Source organism: Lagopus leucura, unplaced genomic scaffold (assembly GCF_019238085.1).
Source record: "Lagopus leucura isolate 7727_CA_CO unplaced genomic scaffold, USGS_WTPT01 Super-Scaffold_100028, whole genome shotgun sequence".
Taxonomy (NCBI): Eukaryota; Metazoa; Chordata; class Aves; order Galliformes; family Phasianidae; genus Lagopus; species Lagopus leucura.
In genome coordinates, this window is record NW_024962279.1 from 3,534,187 (window position 1) to 3,559,507 (window position 25,321).

The 25,321-nt window shown below is 38.1% G+C and overlaps 1 protein-coding gene across 1 annotated transcript in view; it reads right to left on the reverse strand.

The window, feature by feature from the left end:
- TAFA4 (TAFA chemokine like family member 4) overlaps positions 1 to 25,321 on the reverse strand; it is a 45,153-nt gene that overhangs the window by 6,731 nt on the left and 13,101 nt on the right. Inside the window, exon 3 of the mRNA XM_042880964.1 lies at positions 5,132 to 5,287. Within this exon, the coding sequence (XP_042736898.1) occupies positions 5,132 to 5,287 (156 nt within the window). The remainder of the gene's footprint in view (positions 1 to 5,131; positions 5,288 to 25,321) is intronic.

Here is a 25,321-nt window from a genome sequence, read left to right on the forward strand (position 1 = left end):
GTTTCTCGATGCAATGCATTTGTCTTTATTAACACAGAGTTTTTTCAAACAGGTTCAACTCCCCACAACAGAGGACTATGCCATGTGACTGCCTTGAGCTCATCGTTAGTTACTCCTTTGATCCGGATGAAATCCATTCTTTCTTTTTTGGTCAATATTTGCTTTCAAGTCAGTTGAAGGGATTACAAAAAGTTTATTTAATGATTACTTCATATTCTGCTTAAACAAATCCATGTTATCTGTAGTCATGACAAATACAGATGTCTTTCCTACCTCACTGGATTAAGCTTTCCATATAAATTTTCAGCCGACTCTTCATTCTATTGTATATTTCCTTTTCTTCTTTGAATACTGACACAGCATTAGCATCCTTTTGAGTTATCAAGTATCCTGAAATACATCCAAATACAGTGAGAAGGAAATCTTATCTATCTGCTATGTATTGATTGATTTTTTGTTTTGTTTTGTTTTCTTGTTTCTCTATGGTCTCTTCCTTTCAGTCTGTAATCCAGTTGGCTTTCAGCCTGAACTGTACTTTTTCTTCACTGTGTTTCTTTGACCCTATAGAAAACCTTTAATTATTTAGACCTTGAATCCAAATGCTTTTCCTCATAAATTCTAGTTCTACCAGACTTGACTGGATGGAAAATGATTTGGGTACTGATGATTTACTCAGAGACATTTAAAGCACTTCACTTCTCTCCAAACAAAAGTTACTAATGTTTTATCTTCTTGGCAGTAGCTGCTAGACAACCTAGAATTGCTTACTACATTCCACAAATTCCACAAAGAAAATGGAGAAAAACGAAATCTCATTATGACTATTTTAAATGTAATTGTTGATCATTGACAGAAGAATGAGTTGACCTTTGTTAAACAACATTTTCTACAGCTGCAATCAAGTAGTATAGCCACAACTCAAGGCAGGATACACAGGCTGTATGGGATGTTTTCTCTGTGTATTTAACTACTTGTGGTCGTATTTTTTTCCTGAGTTTAGTGGCTCATTTCATCTACAGCAACATTTCTCAAAGCAGCAAGTTAGCCTGTGTCTGAAAGGTGGGAAAAAAAGAGGAAAAAATACAGAAAAACGAGGTGTGCCTGTGTACAGAAGCAATAGCCTTGCTTTTCTTGTTTGCCAATACTTGCCAATAGCTTTCAGAACTAAGTTCAAATACACAGATTAGAGCTTCTTGTTAGCTACATCCAAAATACAATTATCTGAGAGAGAAGAAAGTTAATGAGCATGTCAATGTGGACAAGGAATTACAGAAATACCCTGACCCAAAGGCTTCTGCCTTTATACTCTCATTTAGGCTACCACAAGTGATTTTAGTATGCTTGTGAAACCCTATTGAATATCCCAGACTATAACATTGACTTTAGCCTTTATATCCTTCTTTTAAATGAACTAATCTGACTTTTGCTGCTACCGGTGTTTAAAGTTTCTGGGAAGAATGACACTGCAGAATTGCAAAGCACTCTATAAATGTTAGTTAAGGCCCACAACGCTGTGGGTATTATCATACCACACTGAAAAGGAATGGCTCGTAGCACTCAAGGCACTTAAAAGTTTCATTTAGTGTATTTATAAAATCTAAATATTTTTATATTCCTTCCTGTACAGTTTTAACACATTATTTTCCTTGAAATTTATCCAGATATTTATATTTTTTCTACAACTCAAAGTACCTTCGTTTCCTCCTTATCGTATATCATGAGGAAAAAAATATGTCACTTGTGGAGATCTATGTCTAAATGTAATCATATAAACATCCAGTCTGACTTCCCTCAAACAGGAGGCTTTCCCAAATTCTGGTAGCTCTGAGTATTGGTATGCTGTGCTCTACTTCTCCGAGCACAGTTTAGCCTTAACATACAGTACTGCTTTAATAAAGTGCTGGTTTAATCTGACCTTGTGTAAAGTTCTTCATCATCTGTCAAGCTATTTCAAGATCCAAATATCCAGCTGGCCTATGACTACATCCTAAAAACAATAATGACAGGCTTTATAAACCTTTTTTTATGGCCTGTTTATGCAAAAGGGCACAATGCCCAATACCTATCAACAAGGAGCTGTGTTTGATGAACTAGATTCTACCTCCACCCAAATTAATCAAAAAATCTGTCACTGAAATCCTGTGGGAGTTGGGTCTGAAAACCCATATGCTGAAAGAGTAAGAAAATCAAGGGGAAAGAAAAATAACATCTATAAAGTACCAAAACCAGAAGTACAGATTTCAGATGGAGCTTATTTTAATTGTTACAATTTTCTGTGGAAAAAAAACCAAAACATATATATATATATATATATATATATATATATATATATATATATAGCTGAAGGCTACTCGAATGTGAAGTTTTATTCCAGAACAGAACAGCAAGTACAGTTTGTCTAGAAATTGCTGAAGTCCCACATCTTAACTGCCTTCCATACTCTGAGAAAATCTATTTGCTGCAGTGTCTTTAAGTTCTTGTGGATGAGCTACAATCAGTGATTTGCCAGCCTGGCTGAAATGAACATTAGAGCCAGCTCACTGTGCTGCCTGGATTGTAAACACTAAAACAGAAACCAGACCTTCATTTAGGAAGAGCAAGAAGCAGCAGACTTCTTTAAAATCATCAAATAGATATCAAATTAATTAATTGTAATTATGTAATCATGTAACCAACCATTTGTTTGGCCAAGAAAGAAAAATGTTATTCCATTCCAATAGGTTTATTTTAAGGTTGCCACTCAGTGTTGAACATAAAACATGAGCCCGTTCACCCTCTTCCAGTAATCTCTTCATTGATGGTAATGGTTAAAATACACAAAACCTGAAAAGTTCAGTCACTGTTCGCATTTGGATGATTTCACCCTGCTTATTATTGTTCTCCACCATGACTTTCTCAGTTATTTCCTTTTTGAACATGTGTTGAAGAGGCTAAGGTCCAAATAGAACATGTTTATAGGTATATATGTTGTACTTGGATTTAGAAAACATTTTTAATAAACATTACTAAGCACTAGACTTCTTTAAAATCAAGATTTCAATCTGTAAAAGCATGTGTGTGTATGACCAAAAATCACATCGTCTGACACAACCAGTGGGTGGCACCTAATGAATACATTCAGTGAATGTGAAGTGCCATATTTCCTCTTTTTATCTGAGCACAATCTAACAAGTATGTAATGTGAGGAAGGAACTGCAGGCAGCACCCATGTGTGCCATGTATGTTCATAAGCACAGAGATAATTGCTACTCTAATGCAAATAATGATTACTACTGGATAAGGTCTGAAGTTCAAACGAAATACTTTATAATACTGCTGTAAGACAACTGCCCTACAAAATGTTTTCTTTTGGTTAGAAAAATTGTAATTCATGCATGTCCTTCCCTTTAAATTCAGAGGCAAATCAAATATCCTTCTGTTTGGCAAAGAGGTGTTAGAAAAGAAAACAAAACCTCTGTATCAGCCTAAAGTATGCAAATTCAAGAGGGTTTTTTGTTTGTTTGTTTGTTTGCTGTTTGTTTTGTTTTTGTTTTTTTTTCCCGAAAAGATTTCTGGCTTCCACAGCATAGAAGCCAACTGAAGGCTGTGTACAGAGTGGGGAAAAGCACATTTAATCCTGAGGCTGAGTAAAAATAGTTATAATTTCTGTGCTACAGCAACAGAAAAAACACTGCAGGCTCAGATTCTTGCAGGGAAAAGAAACCAAAAAGTGAAGCATGTTAAAGCATTACCCTAAGAAATGAGGAGGAATCAAAGACTTCCACTTTAGGAACCAAAACCTCACATTCATAATATTCTGTCTTATTTAATTTCAACTATCCTTGAAGGTAACAAACAGCCACTAAATTCTTTCAGCAACTATTTGTACTGACAGACTGAATTAAGTTTCTATCATATCATACATTTATGTCTTTCTATCATGGAATGTAGTGTCACCTTTGCAATCCTTAGGCAAGTTTAGAACACTGACTGACTTTTATTATCTGTCATATTGAAAAGTATTTCTGCTTGTTGTATCACCTGAAAACAGAGGGTATTTCTCCTTTGAAGAGAAAACTACTTAACAAATTGTACAGTTAAAGCTTATTATGCTCCCAGATTACAAGGCATGTAAAGTCTGAACAGCCTTTTAAAAAAAAATTTAAAATGTTTTCTTTAATAAGAAGTGGAAAACAAAAAAGAAAAAAAAAAGACATACTGCACGTATTTAGTTTTATTTCTAGAACTAAATAGCTCTGAAAGTTTAGAAAAAATGTTTTTGAGTCTTTTGTTTTATATTTAACTCATAAGGTTGTAGTTTCATACAGAAAAACAAAAATGCTCTGCTCTGGTCTACCAACTCCAACTCATTTGGAGTTACAATGTACACAATCCAGTAGAGGTGGGACACCATTATAGCACTGATGTCACAGAATCACACAGAATCACAGAACTGTAGGGGTTGGAAGGGACCTCCAGAGATCATCGAGTCCAACTCAGCACATAAAATGGTGAGTCATCCATCTGGAAAACAGCTTTCACAATCAGATGTCCCAGCATTGTCTGCATGCTCACTCTTAGGGCTGCATTTATTATCCAGTGACTTTCCAGCCAAGTTACTAGGTCTAAAGGTAACTGGAATCACAGAATCACCAAGGTTGGAAAAAACCTTTAAGATCATCCAGTCCAACCATCCTCCTATCACCAACAGTACTCACTAAGCCATGTCCTTCAACACAAAATCCAACTGTATCTTGAACACCTCCAGGCTAGGTGACTCTACCACCTTCCTGGGCAGCCCATTCCAGTGCTTGACCACTCTTTCAGAAAAGTAGTATAAGGGTTAATATCATTAATTGAAGTCTTTTATTTCTGCTGTTTCCAGACCAGTCTTAAAGTAGAATTCTTGTGTGAAAAAAAAATAAATAAATAAATAAAAAAATTAAGTTTTATTGGCACAGACATGAAATGGATGAGTACATATATTAAGAGGATTAATTACACCCGGATTTATGCACAGACTCATTATAATCAATGCACAGCGATGTTTTCAAAATTAACAAAAGGAAGGATTATGCTTTTGAGGCAGTGGGGAGTCAAACCATCAAGGAGAACAAACTTAGGAGCTGTGGGTGAGCAGGAGGCTGCTTACCTTCCACACATGAGGGCTGAGCCCGCGTTGTCCCAGCCACCTGCCCCGGGAAGCAGGAGCACTTGACTGTTTGCGATCGTTCCTCAATCCGGTTCTTATTGCAGCAACGATGCACTGCCACAACCTCGCATGTCCCTTGCTTGACTTGGTGCTGGCCTAATAATTGCAAGGATAAGTGATGGAGAGCAAAATAAAACATCAGGTGTATAAAGAAAAAGTCACTGCTCTTCAAATAGATGGCAAGCACACTTCCCCAGGACCTTGGGCTCCTTGTACTGGACTGTTTTCCTCCAGTTGCCTCCTAAACCCTTGCTCAGAAACCCCACTTCACAATACTTTGCACAACTCATTTCCACATCCTCACTTTCTGAACTGCTTTCAAGTGCTTCATCTTGCATTTGTCTGTCTTACACAGAGTAGAGTCCTGAATGGCTCTTATCTATGTTTGTAAAGCACCTTGTAAATTAACACTACTATGGAAAAGGGTGCTGGGTTTTGTTTGATTTTAATTTTACTAAGTTAGACAGATGATGCCAAAAATATTCAACACCTAACTAGGAGAAGGGACTAAAGTACAGATATTGATGTAAAGTTATGCAGTATCAGAGCCACTGAGATGTAGCAAAACAAGTGAAAATATTACAATGGCAAGCTTGTAGAACTACCCTGCTTGCCAATCCAGTATCTGTAACTAACTATACAGAGGGCATCTTGCTCTGATTCAACATGGACACGTTTACATGGTTACATCCTTATAGACAAGATATTACCAAATGATTAAGTGGGAAACCTTCAACAAAGTTAGCAATGCAATTTAGGCCTCCAAACTGGTTTCCCATGACAGAAAACAAAAAGAGGACAGTATACAAATATACACTTAATTTTTAAGAGGTTGACTTGGCAATGTTACTTTGCTGTGTGTGTTTTTGTTCCACAAGTACTTCAAACACAGCTGGAGGGCTGCCTGACTTTTCTTGCCAAATATGTATTCACAACCACCTCAATGGGCAGAAAACTATGTATACGAAATCCTGGAAAGGAAATTTAGTCTTTATTTGCGCACTCTAAATGTAAAAAGAAATTCTATGCACAGAGGTGTTTGGATGCCTTTCTTTTTTCCTCAGGAAAAACCCACGCTGAACATCTAAGCAAAATGTGCCAGAGCAGGAAAAAGCATAATGCATTTTACAGAAAGTAGGAAAAATGTTGAAGACAGCATAAAAGTATCTTACATATCTATTGTATTAAGTTTACCGGCAGACTATGAATTTCCATGCAAGTACCTAATACCTATATCATAGTAAACATGAAAAAAAGGTGAAAACAGCTATGAGCTCGTAGGTCAGCAGTTTCTCTGTAAGTCAATAAAAAAAATAAAAGCACAAACAGACAAATTAAATTGGCCGTGCCACTTCATTGCAGAGTATTTTTCTACAAAACACCCCTGAGTGACAGCGTTTGGAGATAATGAGTAGATGGACAGAGATTGTGACAGAAAAGATTTTGTAAATTGAGGTTGTTAGTCTGAGAGCATTTCTCTATTTATTTATTTATTGGATCAAAGTCGTGAGCCAAAACACTTTGGAGTAAACAGGGTAAGTTTCCATTGGCTTAGAGTAGTGGTCCTGAACTCTCTGGAATCAGTGGCAAAATTTCTGCCGACTTCAGGAGAGCAATGTTTCTGGGCCATGACCTGAGAAGGACACTTCATAATGGAGTGAGGAAAGGAAAAAAATGGAACTGCTCAAGCCACATACTTGAGTTTGCTATGTATCTCATCTGAAAGACCAAGTGGTCAAGTCTTGTTTTAATTAAAGTCATTATTCAACTCACATTAGATGCCAAGATAAGAGAAGAAGCCATTTTGTCAGAGAGTACATCATAAGGATGGACTAGAGCCAGCTCCAGGGATCAATATGTAGCTGAAAGAATATCTCTTTTCAAACCCAAACCCTGCTTCCTTGAGGTGAATAGCCCTGAGAAGTCAATACCAAAATAAATCAAACAGGATTTGACCCCCAGGAAAAAAAAAAAAAAAAAAGTGCCAAGGGCTTGCTTTCAATTATCTTATTTGAATTTTGAAGCACTGGCATTGCTCCTGTAAAGTGCCAGGAGTCAACAGGAGCTCAGATACGTCAGGCAAAATTATGTTACATCCCAGGTGAGTCCTGTGGCTCAATAGCTGTTTTGCTATGTGCTCATTCATGCACAAGCAAGAGAAGGTGTCTCCTCTTTGCTGGCAGAGGTAGGATTTTAAGGTTTGAGAGTGCTGCTGCCATGCAAAGGAAGACAGAGCTCCTATCCTTTGCCCCTAGCATGCAGATCCTATGGAGTAAAACAGCAAAAGGTACTAAAAAGCCAAAGACATCTGCATGCATCATTTGCATTAATTGGATTGCCCTTGTAATAGTCTTTTCCCTCCTACATACTCACATCTGTATTTCCTCCTGCTTGTTCACGCAGATCTTAACAACCCTTCATTCTGTTGAACACCCGTATGCATTTCCTCTTAATGTTCAGGCACATTTGCGAACAGGTGCTGAACAATTGCTAAGCACTAACAAGCTAGCTCTGTGCACCATTTTTCTCAACATTCAGCAATCTAGAGGACAAGCACTCAGTGTGCAGAGTGGCTTTCAGAGTTCACAAAACTCAACGAGTACCTAAAAAACTAACCATCGACTCAAACAGGCTATTCGCTGCCTAAATCTCTTGACATCTTATCTACATCCAAGTGCCCAAATGCAGAGAAAAGAAAGAATACAAGAATACTTTTCTGCACACTTTAACTTTCATTTTGCCACTAGATAAACCTTCAGCTCAGGTTTAGAGTACATTTAAGTTATGGCTAAGAGTAGAAGAATCAAAATGCTCAAGAACAATCTCAAAATATTTTATAATGAATGGATTCTCGGGAAGACAACGTACTGGAGAAGGGGGGTCTGAAGAATTTTTTAAAGTGAGAACATCACAGTAAACGAATTCTATGCCAGGAAAGCCATTCCAGGGAGAACTGCAATGAGAGATAGGTAGAAAACCAGAACTGGGAGAGCAAAGCCCCTTTGGGCTCACTTATAAAAAGCCTATAAATTCACAGCTCTTCACCTGTAAACCTGTTCAGATCTGCAACCCAAGGGCTGTCAATATTTGCAGTTGAAATTCAGTTACATCTTCACATTTAAATAAGAGAACTCTCCAAGGAGAGATGCATTTTATCAGCAACAGTACTAGAGAAAGGTTCCTGCTGTTGAACACCTTCTGCATACTGAAAGAGGAGATGTCTGCCAGTCAAGCACTGTGGAGGATAGAGGACAAATCCTAAGGACTGTAGGACACCGGGCTGCTTCTGATCAAGAGTTTGGCACAGGTGATGTTCTCCATATCCCTCATCTCTCAGCTTCCTCAGAATTACTAATGCTAACTAACAACACCCTCTATATCTCTCCATGTAGGACTCAGACAAAATGGGAGAGTGCTTGTTAATGGAAGTTGCTTCTGTTTAATACAATTGTTCAACTATTAAATTTGACAAGACTTTGCTTTCACTTTCTTCTATTTAAATCAAGGGGCAGATATGCAATTACTGCTTCTAAAACTCTGCAATCTTCAAATGAAACAAAGAAAAACACAATTATTGTCAATATCAAACATCACAGTGATGTACTTCAAAACTACAAGGAAAAAGAAAGAAAGAGATAGACTTTCAGAATGCTACTAGCTAATCCTGTCCATTTCCATGCCATCTCTGACTAATTCTAATCCCTCCCAAAGAGATTCTTCCAATGCTACATGCACACAGGCCTTTATCAGAAAGGCTTAATCCTGGATAACCTCCTCTTCTAATTTCTTAGCTCAGAAACATATGGAAACAGCACATATAAAGAAGGTTTTTAATTTCTGTTTCATAAGTTGTTCCATTTGATGAGGAATGAGACTAGCACTGTGAAGAACAATGTATCTAGGATAATACAACCCTATCTCAGCACATTCTTCGCTGAGCCTCGAAACCAGCAAGCTTGGTCTGCACACAAAAACCTCGCATCATTTATTTAAAAGGTAAGGGGATGTCTGTCAATAAAGAGATGAATGGCTATGGAAGCTAATACTGCACCAACAGTATTAGAAACAAGTAAGTTTAAAAGTCAGCAATGCAGCATGAAAGAGAAAAGCACTCCAAGAAGCCCAGTACCAGTTTATCTGTTCTGTCTTCATTTCATGTTAGCTTTTGCTTACATAAGTGCTCACCAAGAGGTGAATATTCCTCCAGAAAAACAAACAAACAAATAACTAAATAGTATTTGCTGTTTTTCACATTTTGTTACCCAAGATACATATGAGAACCTCACCAGATCACTGTTGCACTGTTTGTGTGTCTGTGTCTTCGTGAGATGAGGGAAGGGGAAATGGAGAGGGGGCATTTCCAAAGACAACAGGGGTTTCTAGAAGAAAAAGCTGAAAGTCACTTGGAATGTAAAACTAAGACACCCTCTTCTAAGATGAAATGAAACCAGAAGGCTTCTCTGCTAATATTCCACCCACCACTGGATTTTTTCACAATCACTTCACATTCACATCAAGGTCCTGACCTAGATGCTCTCTTTCAAGGATGCACAATACTTACATGAATACTTTCTCATAAACTGTCTCTGCATACACAGCTTGGTTCACTTTTGCTTGTAAAGCTGTATCTTTTCACTTGTTGGCAGTAAAAAGACTGTTCAGGGGCAGTCCACATCTGCCACAAAAAGACATTTCAACTGCTTTCCAGATAAACAGACAAGAGATATCTTCCCATAATCACCTGCCCATGATAACAGGGCAGATGTAGTACAAAACCAAAAAGAGAGAAAAGGTATTCAGCTTGCTATCTGTCCATTACTTTCATGGTCCTTCCTCACATACATAGCAGAATTCTGATGACTGAAGCTAACAACTGTAACGAAGCAAGTAAGAAGAGATGCAGTGATCTCCCACATTAAGAAATTGACACAAATGCTCACACAGTATTCATGTTTCCAACCAAAGAGTTCCCATAACATTGCATCCCGTGTTCCAATCAAAACATTTCTGCATCTGCTGTTGCAGCAGCCAGCAACATGGGATGTCCAAAATCCCAAACAATATTGTAACAAGTGAACCAGCACTGAACATCTTTAACTTTTCTGGGGCAAGATGTGATGATGATTCTCAAACATGCAACCAATTTGAGAGGAATTGCTGGAAGAGCAGATCTAGGTATGTATTCCAAAAGAAAATGAGTGGCTTCAAGCCCTGATAATGAAACCCCGAACAGTAAATGAAATCAAAAGCATAACCCTTCATATGTACAGGTAGAGGAACATGCTGACACAGCTGGAGTAAATCATGTAACACAGTGAATTCTTTGGCAAGCATCAGAGGTCACATCCATATGGAGATTAAGGTCCTCTGGAATAACTACTGTAAGTGACCTTAGATCAGACACAAACACTGAAACTTCTCCATGGAACAAAACATTAAATCTGAGCAGTCAATAAATCAAAATAGCTGAGACCAAAGTAAGTGCTGCAAGTGAAGGAGGGAAGAGGGAAAAGTTGCTGCAAATGAAAAGAAAGGTGGATGAAGAATGACCTGGAAGCAAAAACTATGCTGAAGCTAATCAATAAGGATTGCCTTTCAGCCAGCCAGTAATATTCATCCCAGTTCAAGCACACATACTGCTTGTACAAACTCAACCTGAGAGCATAAACTTCACAAATTATCTCGAAGTGGTGCTTATACTTCCTGCAGGAAGCTTTCCAATGTACCTATTTTAGGTGAGGCATGACAAAATATGTAAGGGAACGACTTGGTTTTCCACCACATCTTGTAGCAAATGAACAATGCTGTGTGCTGTAACATCAGCATATTTCCTGCATGTCCCATTCTCATGCACACATGCTATTTCTTTTTCTTGTTTCTTTCTTCCTTCACAGATTTATCATTGGAGAATGGGAAAAAGATCAGAAGTACTTTTAATATTATCATAAACAAGAAAGAAATGAATGAAAGAAAGAAAAACTTTGTCTCATGTATGCAACAAAACAAATTTGGGGGGATTAGGCCTTGTGCCCTTCTGAGCATTCCTCCACCACCTGAAATATCAAATGACTGCTTTTGGGCTTAGCTGTATAAAACAAATGTTTGTAATCTACTTAATACCAGAGGTATTTCTGACTCAGTTCAAGGTCATTCATCAGACAAGAATGATATTTGTTTAGAGAACACAAAAGAGTAATTCTCAGCTAAGACACGAGCCTCTGCAGATTAAGAAAATAGCAGTTGCCAGAAAACAGAGCAGATGTTGGAGAAAAAAACATTTTTTTCATTTCAAGCAAAAATTAAATTTTTATAGTCATGCCCAAGTATAACAAGTAAAATGGAGGAGAGCAAGTAAGGGAACTGTGCTCTTGCATTTCAGCGCTACATAGTTTGAATACACAATGTAAAAAGAGCTCCACCTTTTTATCTTTCTTAAATGCAAAGCTGTCTCCCTTCTTTAACTACCTTTTCTGTGACTGCAAAGGAATAGGACTGTGCCTGAATTTGACAGTCAAAGGTTAACAAACAAGTAATTACTCGTTAGTTATCCTTCATTTGCTAATCTGCTCAAGAAAGATCCAAAAATAACTGGTCATTAAACACTGCGGTTTATGAAAGTTTTTCTGGTGCCATTTCCTGTTTGACAGCCTTAATTTAGAAGACTGAATTTGGCAGTGAAACCCTTCCATTAATTGCTCTGTGTTTATTATAACCATGTAGCAATATTTGCTGCTACTAGAAGAATCGCCTCTTTCAAAAACAAGGGCCAGTGGATAACGCAGAGAATTTGAGTGATACATTTCATTGCTGAAGTGGAATGAAATTTTCATGTGATAGGCAAACCAGTAAATGGAATTTCGAGGCACACTGAAAGCAATCAGATCGGTTAATGCACTGGGCACCGGGCCATCAGCTCCTCAGCTGGTCTTTAATCCCTGGAAAAGCCTCTATGCCTTGATCACTACTGATTAATTATTTTCAGAGTTTGCTTCATTTTATATCAGGTTTTATATAGCTGTAATGGTTATCTTGGGTTTATTCTGATGGAGTGGACAAGCAAAGCATTGCAGCAGTCCAACTATAAGATCCAGCTGCCAGTTAAGCAATAACAGGTCATAAAACTAAATTGCACAAATGCATTTTTAATTCTGAGTGACGTGAGGGCTTATAAATGGCTTCAGCAAGTGCAGACTATCCAACCTGGCTGAACAGCTATTTGAACTTAAGCTGTTTTAACTATTATATCCATAAGGGCAACACTTAAGTGAGCTTTCCAGTGAGCTTTTCCTTATATGGAAAAAAAATGACACTGCAGAGTGCCTGCCATTCAATGGCACATTGTAACAGCAAAAACAACACCACATAATCCAAAAAACCCAACACATAAAATATAGATACGCTCGAATAAAGAAAAAGAAACTGATCACAATCTTCCTTCACACTGTAACTCATGATGCTGAATTATTCAGTATTACTATCCTGAATTAACGGTAAAATGGTAATCTAAAAGGGCAAGGATTCAGATGTTGTAAAGGTCCATCAGTTTCTTATGTCATGCTGGTGACTTTTTTTCCAAGTTCTACCATGACGATATTTTTCAAGGTTCCACAGATCTCTGGAGTCTTTCAATTTACACATTTTTTACATTTGGATCGGTTGCTTGAAGGAAGTAGGACAGAACGTGAGAGGCCTCAGATTCCCAAAGGCTTTTAGATCCTGTTGCCAAAATAAGAAATCAATATCTATTTGAAATCAATGAAAATGAGATATTTAAATAGCAGATATCTTTCTAGATCTTGGCCAGAAAACAAACAGGTCACCTGGAAAAAGGAACAGCTTTAATTTGCCATAGAGAAGATTCCCAGTGTTAGCAGGAACATTTGTCACAACAGGACAGGTTGCAGAAACAATGTAGTGAAATTGTCTTTTCAAAGTATCCCAGGTAGCTTGTCAGATTTGACAAACTTTTATTCTAACCGGAAAACAACAGACTGCCTCACCTGGTGAATTTTCCCTCGACCCTAATGAGACTATCAGCAAATGCAGAGATGAATTAGAATAGTCATTAAGGAGGCAGAGCATAAAAAATGAGCCATGGGAAAGGTCAGAGAAATGAGGGTGAATGAAGAAGAGCACGTGCCCTGTCACAACCACTGCAGATGTGAAGGAAATAACCAGGGGAGAGAAGCAGATGTTCCTGTGAAAGCTGTGCAAATTTGACGTCTGCTTTCAAGGATAATGGAGCAGGCATAGGTGGCAGGAGAGGGCACGCCATTAACTTACACTGTGCTAGAGAGTCTCCCCCAAGAGCCATTGACTTTAACAGAAATGTTGCACCATCTCCCCAGCCTGAATCGGATTAAAGGTGACCTGGTACAGTTGTCATTAGTTCCACTATTCTTCCACAAAGGTGGTCCTCTGACCGTTTTAATCAGGTTTTTCCTCTTGTAGTGCGCACATTACAAAGGGGAAACTTCTCAAATGTTTATCCTGATCACAATCTCAAGGAAATAAAAATAAAATCAACAATTACACGGCTTATTTCACTTGCCTTTTGAATCTATGTTGATTTTAACTCATTAGAAAAAAAGTTACTCTTTATGCAACCGACTTCTTAATCTTAAAACATGCATTGCCTCACTTGCAAAATACATTAGCAGAATCACAGCCATCTCCACAAATACATGAGCATGGACAACACACCTGGTATTTCTCTTAATTCAGCGTCCCACCAGAGACAAAGTGGGAAGGACCAACAGGCATTGCTTGTGATAGCTGTTCTACAGAGCAGTGGCAGCTCCATGAAGGCAGGTATTTCTGCAGGACCAACGTTCTGGGAACCTACACAAAGGTCAGTTGAATCACTCGTGAATCACAACAGCAGGAGTCACTGACAACTGCACTGGCACCACTGTCGATAATGAGCTGTGAAGCCCTCCACAGGCAACACAACTCACTTGCACAACGGCCCAATGGGTCGTGGAAAAAGACCTCCCCTTCACTAACACCTGTTCATCTGTTATTTTCAAAGTTCCATAGGACAGGGAGTGTGGTTGCAGCGTGCCACTCACACTGTTTTTCCACTAGCCTTTAAACATGAACAACTCTACTACCTCTTCCTGCCGATGTTCCTCCAGTGCCCATTGCAAAGGACTCGTGTCTGGCAGCATCATTGCTGCCCAGCAGGTAGTTCTCAGCAGCAGTGAAATTGGCCAAAACCCATTACTTTTACCCAATCAGCTGAAGACAAGAAAACAGCAGAAATTCTGTCCCCCATCCAGATAAGAAGGAAGGAGACAGTCAGAAAGAAAACCACAGCCACAGCAATTTTTCTTAGGTAGACAAGTACTTAGTAATAACGCTGCAATCTTCAACTAATTTCACACTAACCAGCTATCTGAAGGCACTACCAATCACTACCCAGCAGATCTGGATTAAAAACAATGACTTGGAGGTGAAAGGCTGTGTATCTCATTACTAATCCATTGAGGCTTCCTGTTCTCTTGTGATTGCATCTTGTAATTATTTACAAGTGCTTTCTTTGAGCACAAGAATTTACAAGTCCTTTGCAGCAACTATACACCTTTGGAGTATGTAAAACTGGCCATTTGAGATCAAGCAATATAATTAACTTATTTGTTTCTGCACTACCACTTCTGAGAAGAGAACCCTCAATTGTCAGCAAACTGACAGGCCTGGCTAGACAAGTTTAAATTCTACCTTGACAAGCAGAACATTTAAGGAAAATAATTCAGACATGGACTGCCAGGCTGTAACTTCTTTAATGAAACAGTCTGGCTTTTTTTTTTTTTTTTTTCTTCTATAAGAATACTTCCATTTCTCTGTTAATAAAAAACCTCAGTTTTGCCTGAAAAAAGACTACAAAATTTTATTCTTAGGCAGAAAGCATGGCATCATTCAGCATAAAAATGCTGAGAAATAAATGGATTTTCAAGTCTTCTTGTCACTTTATATATGATCTATTGCCTGCAAGTTTCTTGTTTGAATACTTCTAACAGTCATTCAGTTTATACTCATGCATTACCTAAGAAATAAGAAGAAATTTAAACTGAGCTCTCCAACTTGCTTCTGAGAATGTAAATGTAGCAGCACAGAAGTTAAGGAAAAAATTTCCTTTCTGGACAAAGGTTGAGAAAGAATCAAGAGGAGAAAGATTTAAGAGATTCTAGAATGACTACAAAATAGTCATGGGTTTAAAACAATAAAATACACTGAAAGATACATTTTGCTGGCTGTGATAAGGAAGGGTGCACCTAGGATGAGTATTTTTCTTCCTTGTGAAATTGGTGGCAGATCATCAGATGGCCTGTAGTTATCGTAAATATGTACGCTTTGGAAGTGGCCCTTAGCTGCAAAGGTATCTGTCTTCCATAGCATAACCTGAAAATAGTTCACTTCCAAACAGGAAAGCAGATTTTCCATTACCAATGGTGTTCCAAGTAACCTGTGCTCTGAGAAGCTAGAAAAAAATAACAGTGCATTTTGGATCATAACAACTGAAACATAACAAACTTGATCGATGAGCTGAATGTAACACAGAATTTAATCTGATAGTATATAGAGTATGCCTAACTTCAAATCACACAGAGTGTTGGCTTACAAGGTTCATCACCACAGCTTTAGACCTTCAGATATGGCCTTTAAAACGTCTGACATTTTACTTAAAACATCCTACTTTTAGTGAAGAAAACTCATTAAAAAAAGAAAAAAACTTCAGGTAAGCATTAGAACATAACTACATATATTTCTAGAGCTCACAGTTCATAGATATGGGGAGGCTAAATGACATTTCAGCTTCACCTTTTCCCCAGGATCTGTTTTTCACCTTCTGAGGACAAGACCTGAACAACAGAAACCTCACAAAGACGTAAGCAAAGGCAATTCCTCCAAGTACTAAGAGCACAGCTCTGAGGAAGATAACATCCACAAAGATGGACTCAGAGTTACATGCTCTGCACTGGCCAGGGATGGGATGCTCAAAGCAAAGTGTGAAAGTTCTCACACTGATTTCTCTGTTGCCTCTATGTAGAGCCCAGCTGGGCCATTGCAGTGTTCTGGTGATCTCAGTTAGAGGATGACTCCCAGTAAAATAGCTTGGAAGAGATTTTGAGTATGGCTTCCAAACTGATCACAACAGTTAGGCACCTGAAGGACTGTAATTTAGTGTAAACTTAATTCTCTTTCTGAGATCAAGAACCTCACGGATCAACAGTAAAAAATCTCAGACCCACAACTCTTTCTCATTAGCTACAAAGCATAACCTTTCCTCCCACCCTTGCAATCTATTCAGAGAGTGAGCTGGGGGGTACTTTTGTTTCCAAGGTGCCCTGGCTTCACATTTGTTCTTTAACAAGTTTATTGTAATAATTTTACAATAAAATGAACAACAGGGTGTGTCAAGGAAGAACGTGGGTGCCTCCCTGCTGAGAACCATTCCATTTTTTCAGTTTATACTAATTAAATTTTGCTAACTATTGGACATGAAATAGAACACATTATTTGGCAACAAATTTGACAGCAACTTTCAACGGACTAGAAAATACAGCATCATTTATCTCCTGCAGGAATGTGCTTTGTACACTACAATTAAAAGGTACAGCCTCTTGAAAATCGTAACTCAATTTTCATTTCTTTTTTAATTTAAGGATAGACACATTTTATCCAAAACTTCGGTAATACATATATATGAAAAACACTGATGTTGGGTAAGAGAGATTCTTATTTCTTTCGATGCTCCTATCAGCTTAAACATGAGGGTTTTTTTTTAAATGATATATATATATTTTTTAATGTCTATCAAATTACAATATAAATCCCAGCAGAGGAGAGGAAAATTCTTAATCAAGACCATCTAAAGACGAAAATACTATGGTGAAAAAAGACATATTTGTGCACAAGGCACACAGGCCATTTATGCAAGCCTACTGTTAGAAGTGGAAAACATCTTCGCAAAACCATGGAACACTGAAAGTCTTGAATTAAAAATGTTCAAGAAGAGCCTGTAGCAAGGATTGAACAGCTTCCAGTTACAGGCAGATAGAAAATGTACTCTAGATTCCCTTAGCAAGCGATCACTCCTTGGGCGTAAAAGCAAATACAACATGGTTTACATCTTACCTTCACCAGTACTGAGCCAAGACAGGCAATTAGGCAAAATGACACTGGACACTGTGAGACCATTTGTTTTTTGTTTACTATACAGTACGATAAAATAGAGACTCTGCAGAAATGAAATCCCTTCCTGGAGGTCTTGGCTTTGCTCATAACTCATTACCCTAGAGACAAGAGAGATCACTGATGTTATTTTAATCTGCTAAGCTGCCTTTGCTCAGCCATATAGTAAGTCTTACAAAACTGTCGAGTAAAAAGAAAAAATCTCTCCCCTGGCAAGACGACCTTGAACTTGAAAGTTTGATTCCACAGCAAGTCAGTCTACTGCAAAATGATTAGTCATAATAGTACAGCACAATAATGCCTTCTATTTTCAAATTTTAAGTTTTGATGAGCAGAGTCAGTGCACGTGCAGCAATCCTTGTCACCAATAATTACTGTTTCACAGCAGCTACTCAAAAATTCTCACCAATTAATTAATTCCATTTTGAGAATTTTGGAAACAAACAAGAAATACCGATGTCTTCAAACCACTGTCAGTAGTTGACACATATCTTTGTTCTGTCTGAAGGAGCTGCTGTCAAATGGATTGCTTAAAAATGTATCTGAAGTGGTTCTATAGAATACTTCAAGGGTGTATTGCAGAAACTTCTGCAAGTGCTAATTCTTGGGGTACTGTTAAGATCTGTACAAATGAAAAACACTCCTCCAATAGCCAAAAGTGACAATTTGAGGTAAGTGCTACTTCTAGATGGCCAACGTTTCAAGGGCTAAAAGAATGTTGAGAATTGCAATTGCATCTAAGAATAAAAATAAAATAAAGCAATTCTTGACTCTTTCAGCAATACAGACTAAATATTTAATAAGGGATCCTGGAGCTCAGAAAGGTTTAAGACAGTGTGTTAGAATATTGAACTAATAAGCTCCTTCAGTAAGTCTCTAAATACGTATAGTTAAACACTACCTAGTTTATTTTAATTATTTAACACAGAGACTGAAGGAGGTTAATGTGACCCAGTGGACTTGTTTATGTTGAAAACTATTGCCTCTCCTTACTCAAAAATCTGCATGCTGAGCTGCATCATAGCACAGAGCTACAAGAGAGCAAAACAGGATAGAGGTTTACAGCTGCTTGCTAGCGTCCAAATGACAGCATTTATACCAGGGCAGTGACTGCATGAAGGCACAGGTAATAGGCAAGTCAGGCCCATTGACTTCGTTGACAGCACTAGAAAAACTAACGTGTGTACATTAGTTGCACACTCCAGAATAGCCTGGATGATGGAAGATTTTCTTGCTAAAATTTAGTTTTATATATCTACAAATCCCCACTTAACATGCAGCTTACAAATCGTAACTGCTGACCAGCTGACTCTCTGCAGACCATGGATGGTGTATCACTTTCATCTTCAGCATTCTCTTCCAGTTAAGTTAACGGAGAAAGCAGCCTTCACTAAGCCACCGAAAACAATGAAGAAAATAAAAAGAAAAAAATACTTGCATTCAAAAAGCCCAAAAGATAAGCATTTAAGAAAAGCAAAACAGAAGGAAAAAAAAGCCTCAATTGAGAGAAAATAAAAAGTCCAGTTCTAAGCACTACCAGCTAAGGATCAGTGTATTCACTGTAAAAAGTAAAAAGATTAATAGCTAGCCTTAGTGAAAAATACTATATAAGTATAATATAAGTAAGTGATATAAAGTAATATAAACAAGTGATAGAGGATTTGAGTTTCATTTTTAACTCTGTAACAAGTTTAATAAAAGAAATCTTGTTCAAGAACATTCATTTCCATTTGTCCTCAGGAATACAAACATAAGATGTTGTTTATGTCCCTTCTCATATATGAAATGCAAAACCATAAGCATCGTCCTCAGCATGATGTGTCAAGGAAAAATGTGGCTATTTCAGAGTTCGGAGTCATCTTTTTTTTTTTTCTTCAATCCAACACTTATGTAGCAAATGTTATAGATAAAGGAAAAAGCTATGGAAAGAAGAAGTCATGGAATTCTTAGAAAAGGAACAGTTTGGAGCCACCTGCACTGAGGGTGTTTAGATGCATTCAGAGGGAATAAATAATGGACATTTTGCACATAGAAACACCCTGCTGTGCTAGTGCAATCCTATTAGCAAATCAATGCTGAATTGCAGCTCTGTGTCACTCTAGCCTCCGAGATCAAGTGGCTTAAACTGCCCAAACGCCGGTTAAGCGCTGTTATTGCAGCACTGGGATCTGCACCCTTTGCCTTCAGGCTCTCCCACCACCACTGTCATCACCTTCCCTATGGATCTCAACAACCAGGGCAGCGACTCTGCTTTGTTTCCAATACAACTCTCACCCCTTGAGTGAAAGGTGCAGCAATTTTAAACCCTTTCTCAGATTAAGGTGCCTAAATTCCAAAGCTGTTGAATTCCAAGCATTTAAATAAGCTGTTTTTGGTATCTTGGACAAAGATTACTGCTCTCCCTGAAAACAAGATTTTCAAACAACACTGAGGTAAACTGATTCCAAAGCCTCCAGACAAGATCAACACTACCTTTAATTACCTAAAATCTTAGTAACAGAAGAATCAGTGGAGCAGAAACAAAGAGAGATGTTTATCCATACAAGAAGAACGCTTACAAATAATTATCGATTCACATGTTTTATCTGAGAATAAACCCAGAGGTACCAGAGCCTTTTTCCTCCCAGTCCTGGATAAAAATAGCACACTTAAGTTTTAATTTTGTTGGCTTATTTTTCCTTTTCTGCAGGATTTTCATTACTGCTTTCCTTTAAAGCTCTCCCAAGACTCAGTTATGCGCCCGGAGAGCTTTTAAAGGAAAAGAGCTTACTTGCCTGGCATCTCTTTCCAGCCTATCTCAGCTCTAATTACAAGGTGAAGATTAAAAAGACAAATTAGTTTTATCATTGCATCCTTGGCCTTTTGGAAGGGAAAAACAAAGCAAAACAAAGCAAAACAAAAAAAAAATCAGTGGAGCTTCCAACCTCAGATAAATTGTTGAAGTCAGCAGCTTGTACAGAGTGGGGGGAAGGGGAAGGAAAGATGAAATTCAATTTACAAAAAAAAAAAAAAAAAGGAAAAGAATATTCACTACAAAGCTTACATGCCTTGTGGCAGTCTTGCTGGAGTACAAAGTTGTACAGCATGCAGGTGACATAATTAGGTCACTGGGGGCAAGGCTTCTTAGAACCATCACATAAATAAATCTATAAAACTTCTCCAATTAGACTTTTTCCAGGTTTCAAAGATAGATATTTCCTTTTTGCTGCCATGGCTCAAAACAGTGACTCTGCAAGAAACTTGGTGTAAGTCCTTCCTGGCAGCACACAGCTTTGCAGTTACATGTTCTGGCGAGCTAAATAGTTGCTTTTCATCACTGTTCCACTCTCTGCTTGAAATAATTTAGGGGACCCTGCTAAAATACATTTTAGAAGTTTGGTCCTGAACACAAAACAAGATTAAAGAGGTGCAATAGACAAGTTGCCACTGGTGTTTCCCTGTCACACCAGGATGAGGAGTGACATTTCTCATATAATAAAAGTGGATAATAACACTGAAGATCATTGGTTGCTTGGAACTGGCCTAGCAGGTTCAAAAATTTATCAGGGATTCAGTGACATCTGGAGGGACTGTAAAATTACATACAGCTTGCCCCTTTGAGGAACTTTTAGTCCTTCTGGGATAAGAGATGTTCAAAATGCAAGATGTACACACAGTGCTCATTTTGGAAAGCACAGTTGTACAGAATTAAAATGCCTCACTAAACACAGTCAGACTCAGACACCTCTTGTTCTCTGCGATGGTCACAATTCCATTTGCTCTGAAGTTTTTCATAATTAATTCAGAACATGCTGGACTACTGGATTGATAAGTATTGTAATGCACAAGAGCAAACTGAAATGGAACAGACTAAGGAGAAAGAAGAAACAACTTGCTCTGGACAAAAAACAAAGTTTTGTTCTTGCTGCTGATAGCTAAACCTTATACTTGGGAACAAGACACCAACCAACATCAGGATCTATTTCCTTTCACATAATAATTGCAACTACATAAATAATTTCATGACTGTATTATATCATTTTCCAATGAGTGTATGGTAAATAATTCTAGTGTTTATCTATGCTGTTACCTTAAAACTCCCGAATCCCCTTTTAACTGCCCAATTTCAAAAGGATTTTGTGGGTCTTCCAGCTAGAGTTGCTCTTCTCTCTGTGGATCTTCCATCATCTGTCACTTGGGGCATATACAGCATCATGCCCAAAGGGCCAGTCAGTCAGGAGTTAGATTAATAATGCTAATCAGTTACCTTCTCTTTGTGACACAACTAATCCTAACTAAGAAATCTCCTTATTTTTAAGAAAAAATAAAACAACAAAAACTTCCTTCAGTGAGATTTTTCCTTTGGGCTTTTAAGCTAACCAGATACATCCAACTGCTCTTCCAGATCCATACATTGAATGGATCCAATTTCTATACCATACCATAATACACTCAGCCACCGCATATTTCTTGTACTGATAAATTCAGGTTTGTGTCACTGTGTTTGCAAGGAAATTGCCAAAATCTTGTTTCAGTCTCAACTGAAGGCCAAACAAGGTTAAGCCTGTTTCTGCTTCAAGTTTGAGTTTTTCCCCAGGTAACTTTCCTGACTTCACTGTCTTCACATGCTTGCCTAGCACCATCATTAAGACCTGTAGCTGGAATTAAGCCTTTCCTACATAACCAAAAGGAATTACTGTGTAATTACCATTAACTCTCTAGTCACTGGGTGTCACTGTTAGAGCATTTATAGGCCCTGCTGCTCTGTTCTGACCTTTTTCACACTTGCAACATCAATATCTTTACCCATTTAATACCATATTCAGCTCCCCCACTGAATAAAAGTATTGTCTCTTAAACTTTGATGTGAACAAGCGTGATGTGCTCAAAAACCCTTCCTGTTGTCATGTCAGCATGCTATTTACTAAGTAATCGTGACTAAAAATATCTACATAAAATCTCAAGATCTAGTTGCAAGTGACCAGAAATCAAAGAATAAGAATGCTTTTGTTCTGCTGATCGAGGCTCCACCTAGATACCCAAAAATGTCACCATCGTTAAAATTTTAGTTTTCTGGGACTTTCTCACACTGCAGAGAGAATCTTCTCTATTCAAATCTCTTTTCCCTTTCTGTACAGGCTGTGCCCACAGACAGCTAGAAAATACTACACTGAGGAGAACTGCCCACACTTCCATCCCAATGACTGTTAGCGAGCTGGGTCTCATTTAAATGCTGGCACAAACATAAAACATTGCAAGTCCAAGAATAAAATCACAACATTTTCTTCAGAAACGTGTTATGTTATAAAGGCACGGTGCTACACAAAGCGTTGTCACAAATTTTAAGTGACATAATTTAAATGTTGAATAGCCTCAAAAATTAAGAGACTGCTTCAAGTAACATAAAAAAAAATGTGGGATTGCTCAAGGTCAAATGCAATTACAAAGCTTGCTAAGATTAAGACAGTTTTTAAAGTAGTGGGAAATTAAATTATTTGTCCAAGCTATCTGGCAGTAAATACCTGCCTGTTTTAATTGCTGTCGATTCAGCCTAATAAATACTGGAAGGGAAATGCTCACTCTCTACATCAGCTCCCTTTCCAGGTAAAGCTCTGCCTGATGTCCACTGGGTTGGTGTCACTGCTGCTGCCTGCACCACACAACGCACACCAGCACATCACTGGCTCACTGGACAACTCAGTCCTACTGGGGCTGCTACAGAAGAATGCATTCTTAGGCACTGGGAAGAAACTGAAAACCAAGCTGTACCTCTGCTGGGCACAGAAAGGAAAACAACAGAAGATTAAGTAAGAAGAAAGTCACATGAAATCTGGAGGAATGTTCCTATTTGGACGGTCCCACTACTCAGTCAAAGAAAAAATAAAATAAAGAAAAATAAAATAAAATAAAAATAAAATAAAAATTAAATTAAATAAAGTAAAATGAAATGAAATAAAATAAAATAAAATAAAAAATGAATGTATGGATGCGTTCTGCTGCTGCCACCCTGTGGGAAGGTTGAGTAAAAAGCACTTCAGTAGATCGGTGGTTAACGAGGGCTGAGCCTGAGTCACCGTCAGGCTGATATTTATGCTGCACCTTTGCTCTCAGTGCTTTCCAAGACAGACTTTTTCAGAGAAAGCAAACTAAAACTGAAGGAGAACCATTGCAACTGCCTGCGCCTTCTATGCAAGCGAGCCACCCTGCTGCTTTGACTCATTCCCAGTGCCTGTAAAATCACTCCATGGATTTGATCCACTTCAATCCCACAGCTCTTTATCTCTTACTTTGGGGTGTTGATTTTTGGCTGTCCTCTGTGGAGCCAGGAGTTGAACTCGATGATCCTTGTGGCTCCTTTTCAACTAAGGATATTCTAAGATTCCCTAAGATGCTGGAGCTGACACAGAGATGGTTGGATGGAGCTTTGCAAAATGCAGGATCTCAATTTATAACATTTCAACGTTCAGCTCTTCAAATTGTAGTTAAAAATGAAGTTCAGCACCTATCCTGTTACACTCATCTGAAGAAGCCTAGTCGCTGCAAATCTGCAGCAATAGGGGTCTAAATGCCTTTCTAAAGTTGGCCTTAAAAGTTCAAATCTGCCTTATTTCAGTACTTGGGAGCTGGGAATACAGATGTTCAAGGTAAAACAAAGAACTCTGATACTCTGCTATCCACTTAGCACCCCCTCATAGATAACAGAGGGCCTCTGAACTGGTAAACGATAGCATAACATTTTTATTATCAACATCATTAATTGTGGATGACAAAGCAGAGGCAACGACAACAATTTAAAGTCAACTCAAGTTGTGAGGATACAGTCTACAGGGCAATTATTGAAGAAGATAAATTTCTGATGTTTAAGGACTTTCCAGCAAAACACCAACAGACAAGAATTCCTCCAACAAATCAAGCAGAATGGGAGGGAAGTGGGGGGAAGTAGACTGCCTTGTGATGAGGAGAGATGAAAAAGGTAAGCCCAGCTTACCTTTAAAAAGGTAAGCTCAGCAGCCCAGCTGCATAAGCAGCACTCTGCTTTATGAGATGCTGCTCAGATTGACTCTCATTCCTCTACATCTATTTTTTTCACGTCTCCATAATATTCCCAATAGAATGACTACAAGCAAAATTAACACTGAATGCACAGCATCAAACTGCAGTATGCAGAGCTCTGCCAAACAGCAGTAGTGGCATGGCAGTTAAAGAATGGGATGAAGCTTTCCTTTTGCTGCATGGGAGACAGCAGGTAAACTGTGTAGTAAACTCCATCCACCAGTACTGACATTCGAATACACCATCAGAAGAATGAAGGAATCATAATATCAAAGTTCACATTTCATCTGAGCAAGACACCAATCCTAGGATCCTCTCAGGGCTTAATTTCAGAAGCATTAATTTAAGACAGTTAAGTTTCACCAGCAAGCTGATGTCCTTGATTTGCCACTATGCCAAAACACAAAAAGCCCATTTAGTGTTTTTTCTTTTTTTTTTTTTGAATGAATTTAAATACTAAAGCCCCAGTAATATGCACACCCATACAAACATTACACAGAAAAATACTTGTGTAGGTAGCATGTAACATGAAGAATAATCTCTGCCTTTGCACACTGCTGTTAGGTTACTGCTCAACCATTTCAAACTCTAACACTTGTTTGGATACAGGACAGCAGAATTAACAGAAGATGTCAATACATTATTTGATCTTTGATTCTAGTCAAGAGGATATGTAATCATTAGCACAGACCTATTTATCTTCCTCTCATTTCATCATCCTGTAATTTAAATGATTTCTGGATTTCATTTGGCTTATCAAGTTCTCGACAACATCATGAGATCCTGTCTCCACAGAAAATGATTTCTGCCTTTCTTCTTCCTTGAAGACTGTCATGTCCTGTTCACTCCATCAATCAGCCTGACATTATCTTCCTTCCACAGAGTGGCAAGCTTAAGTTATCA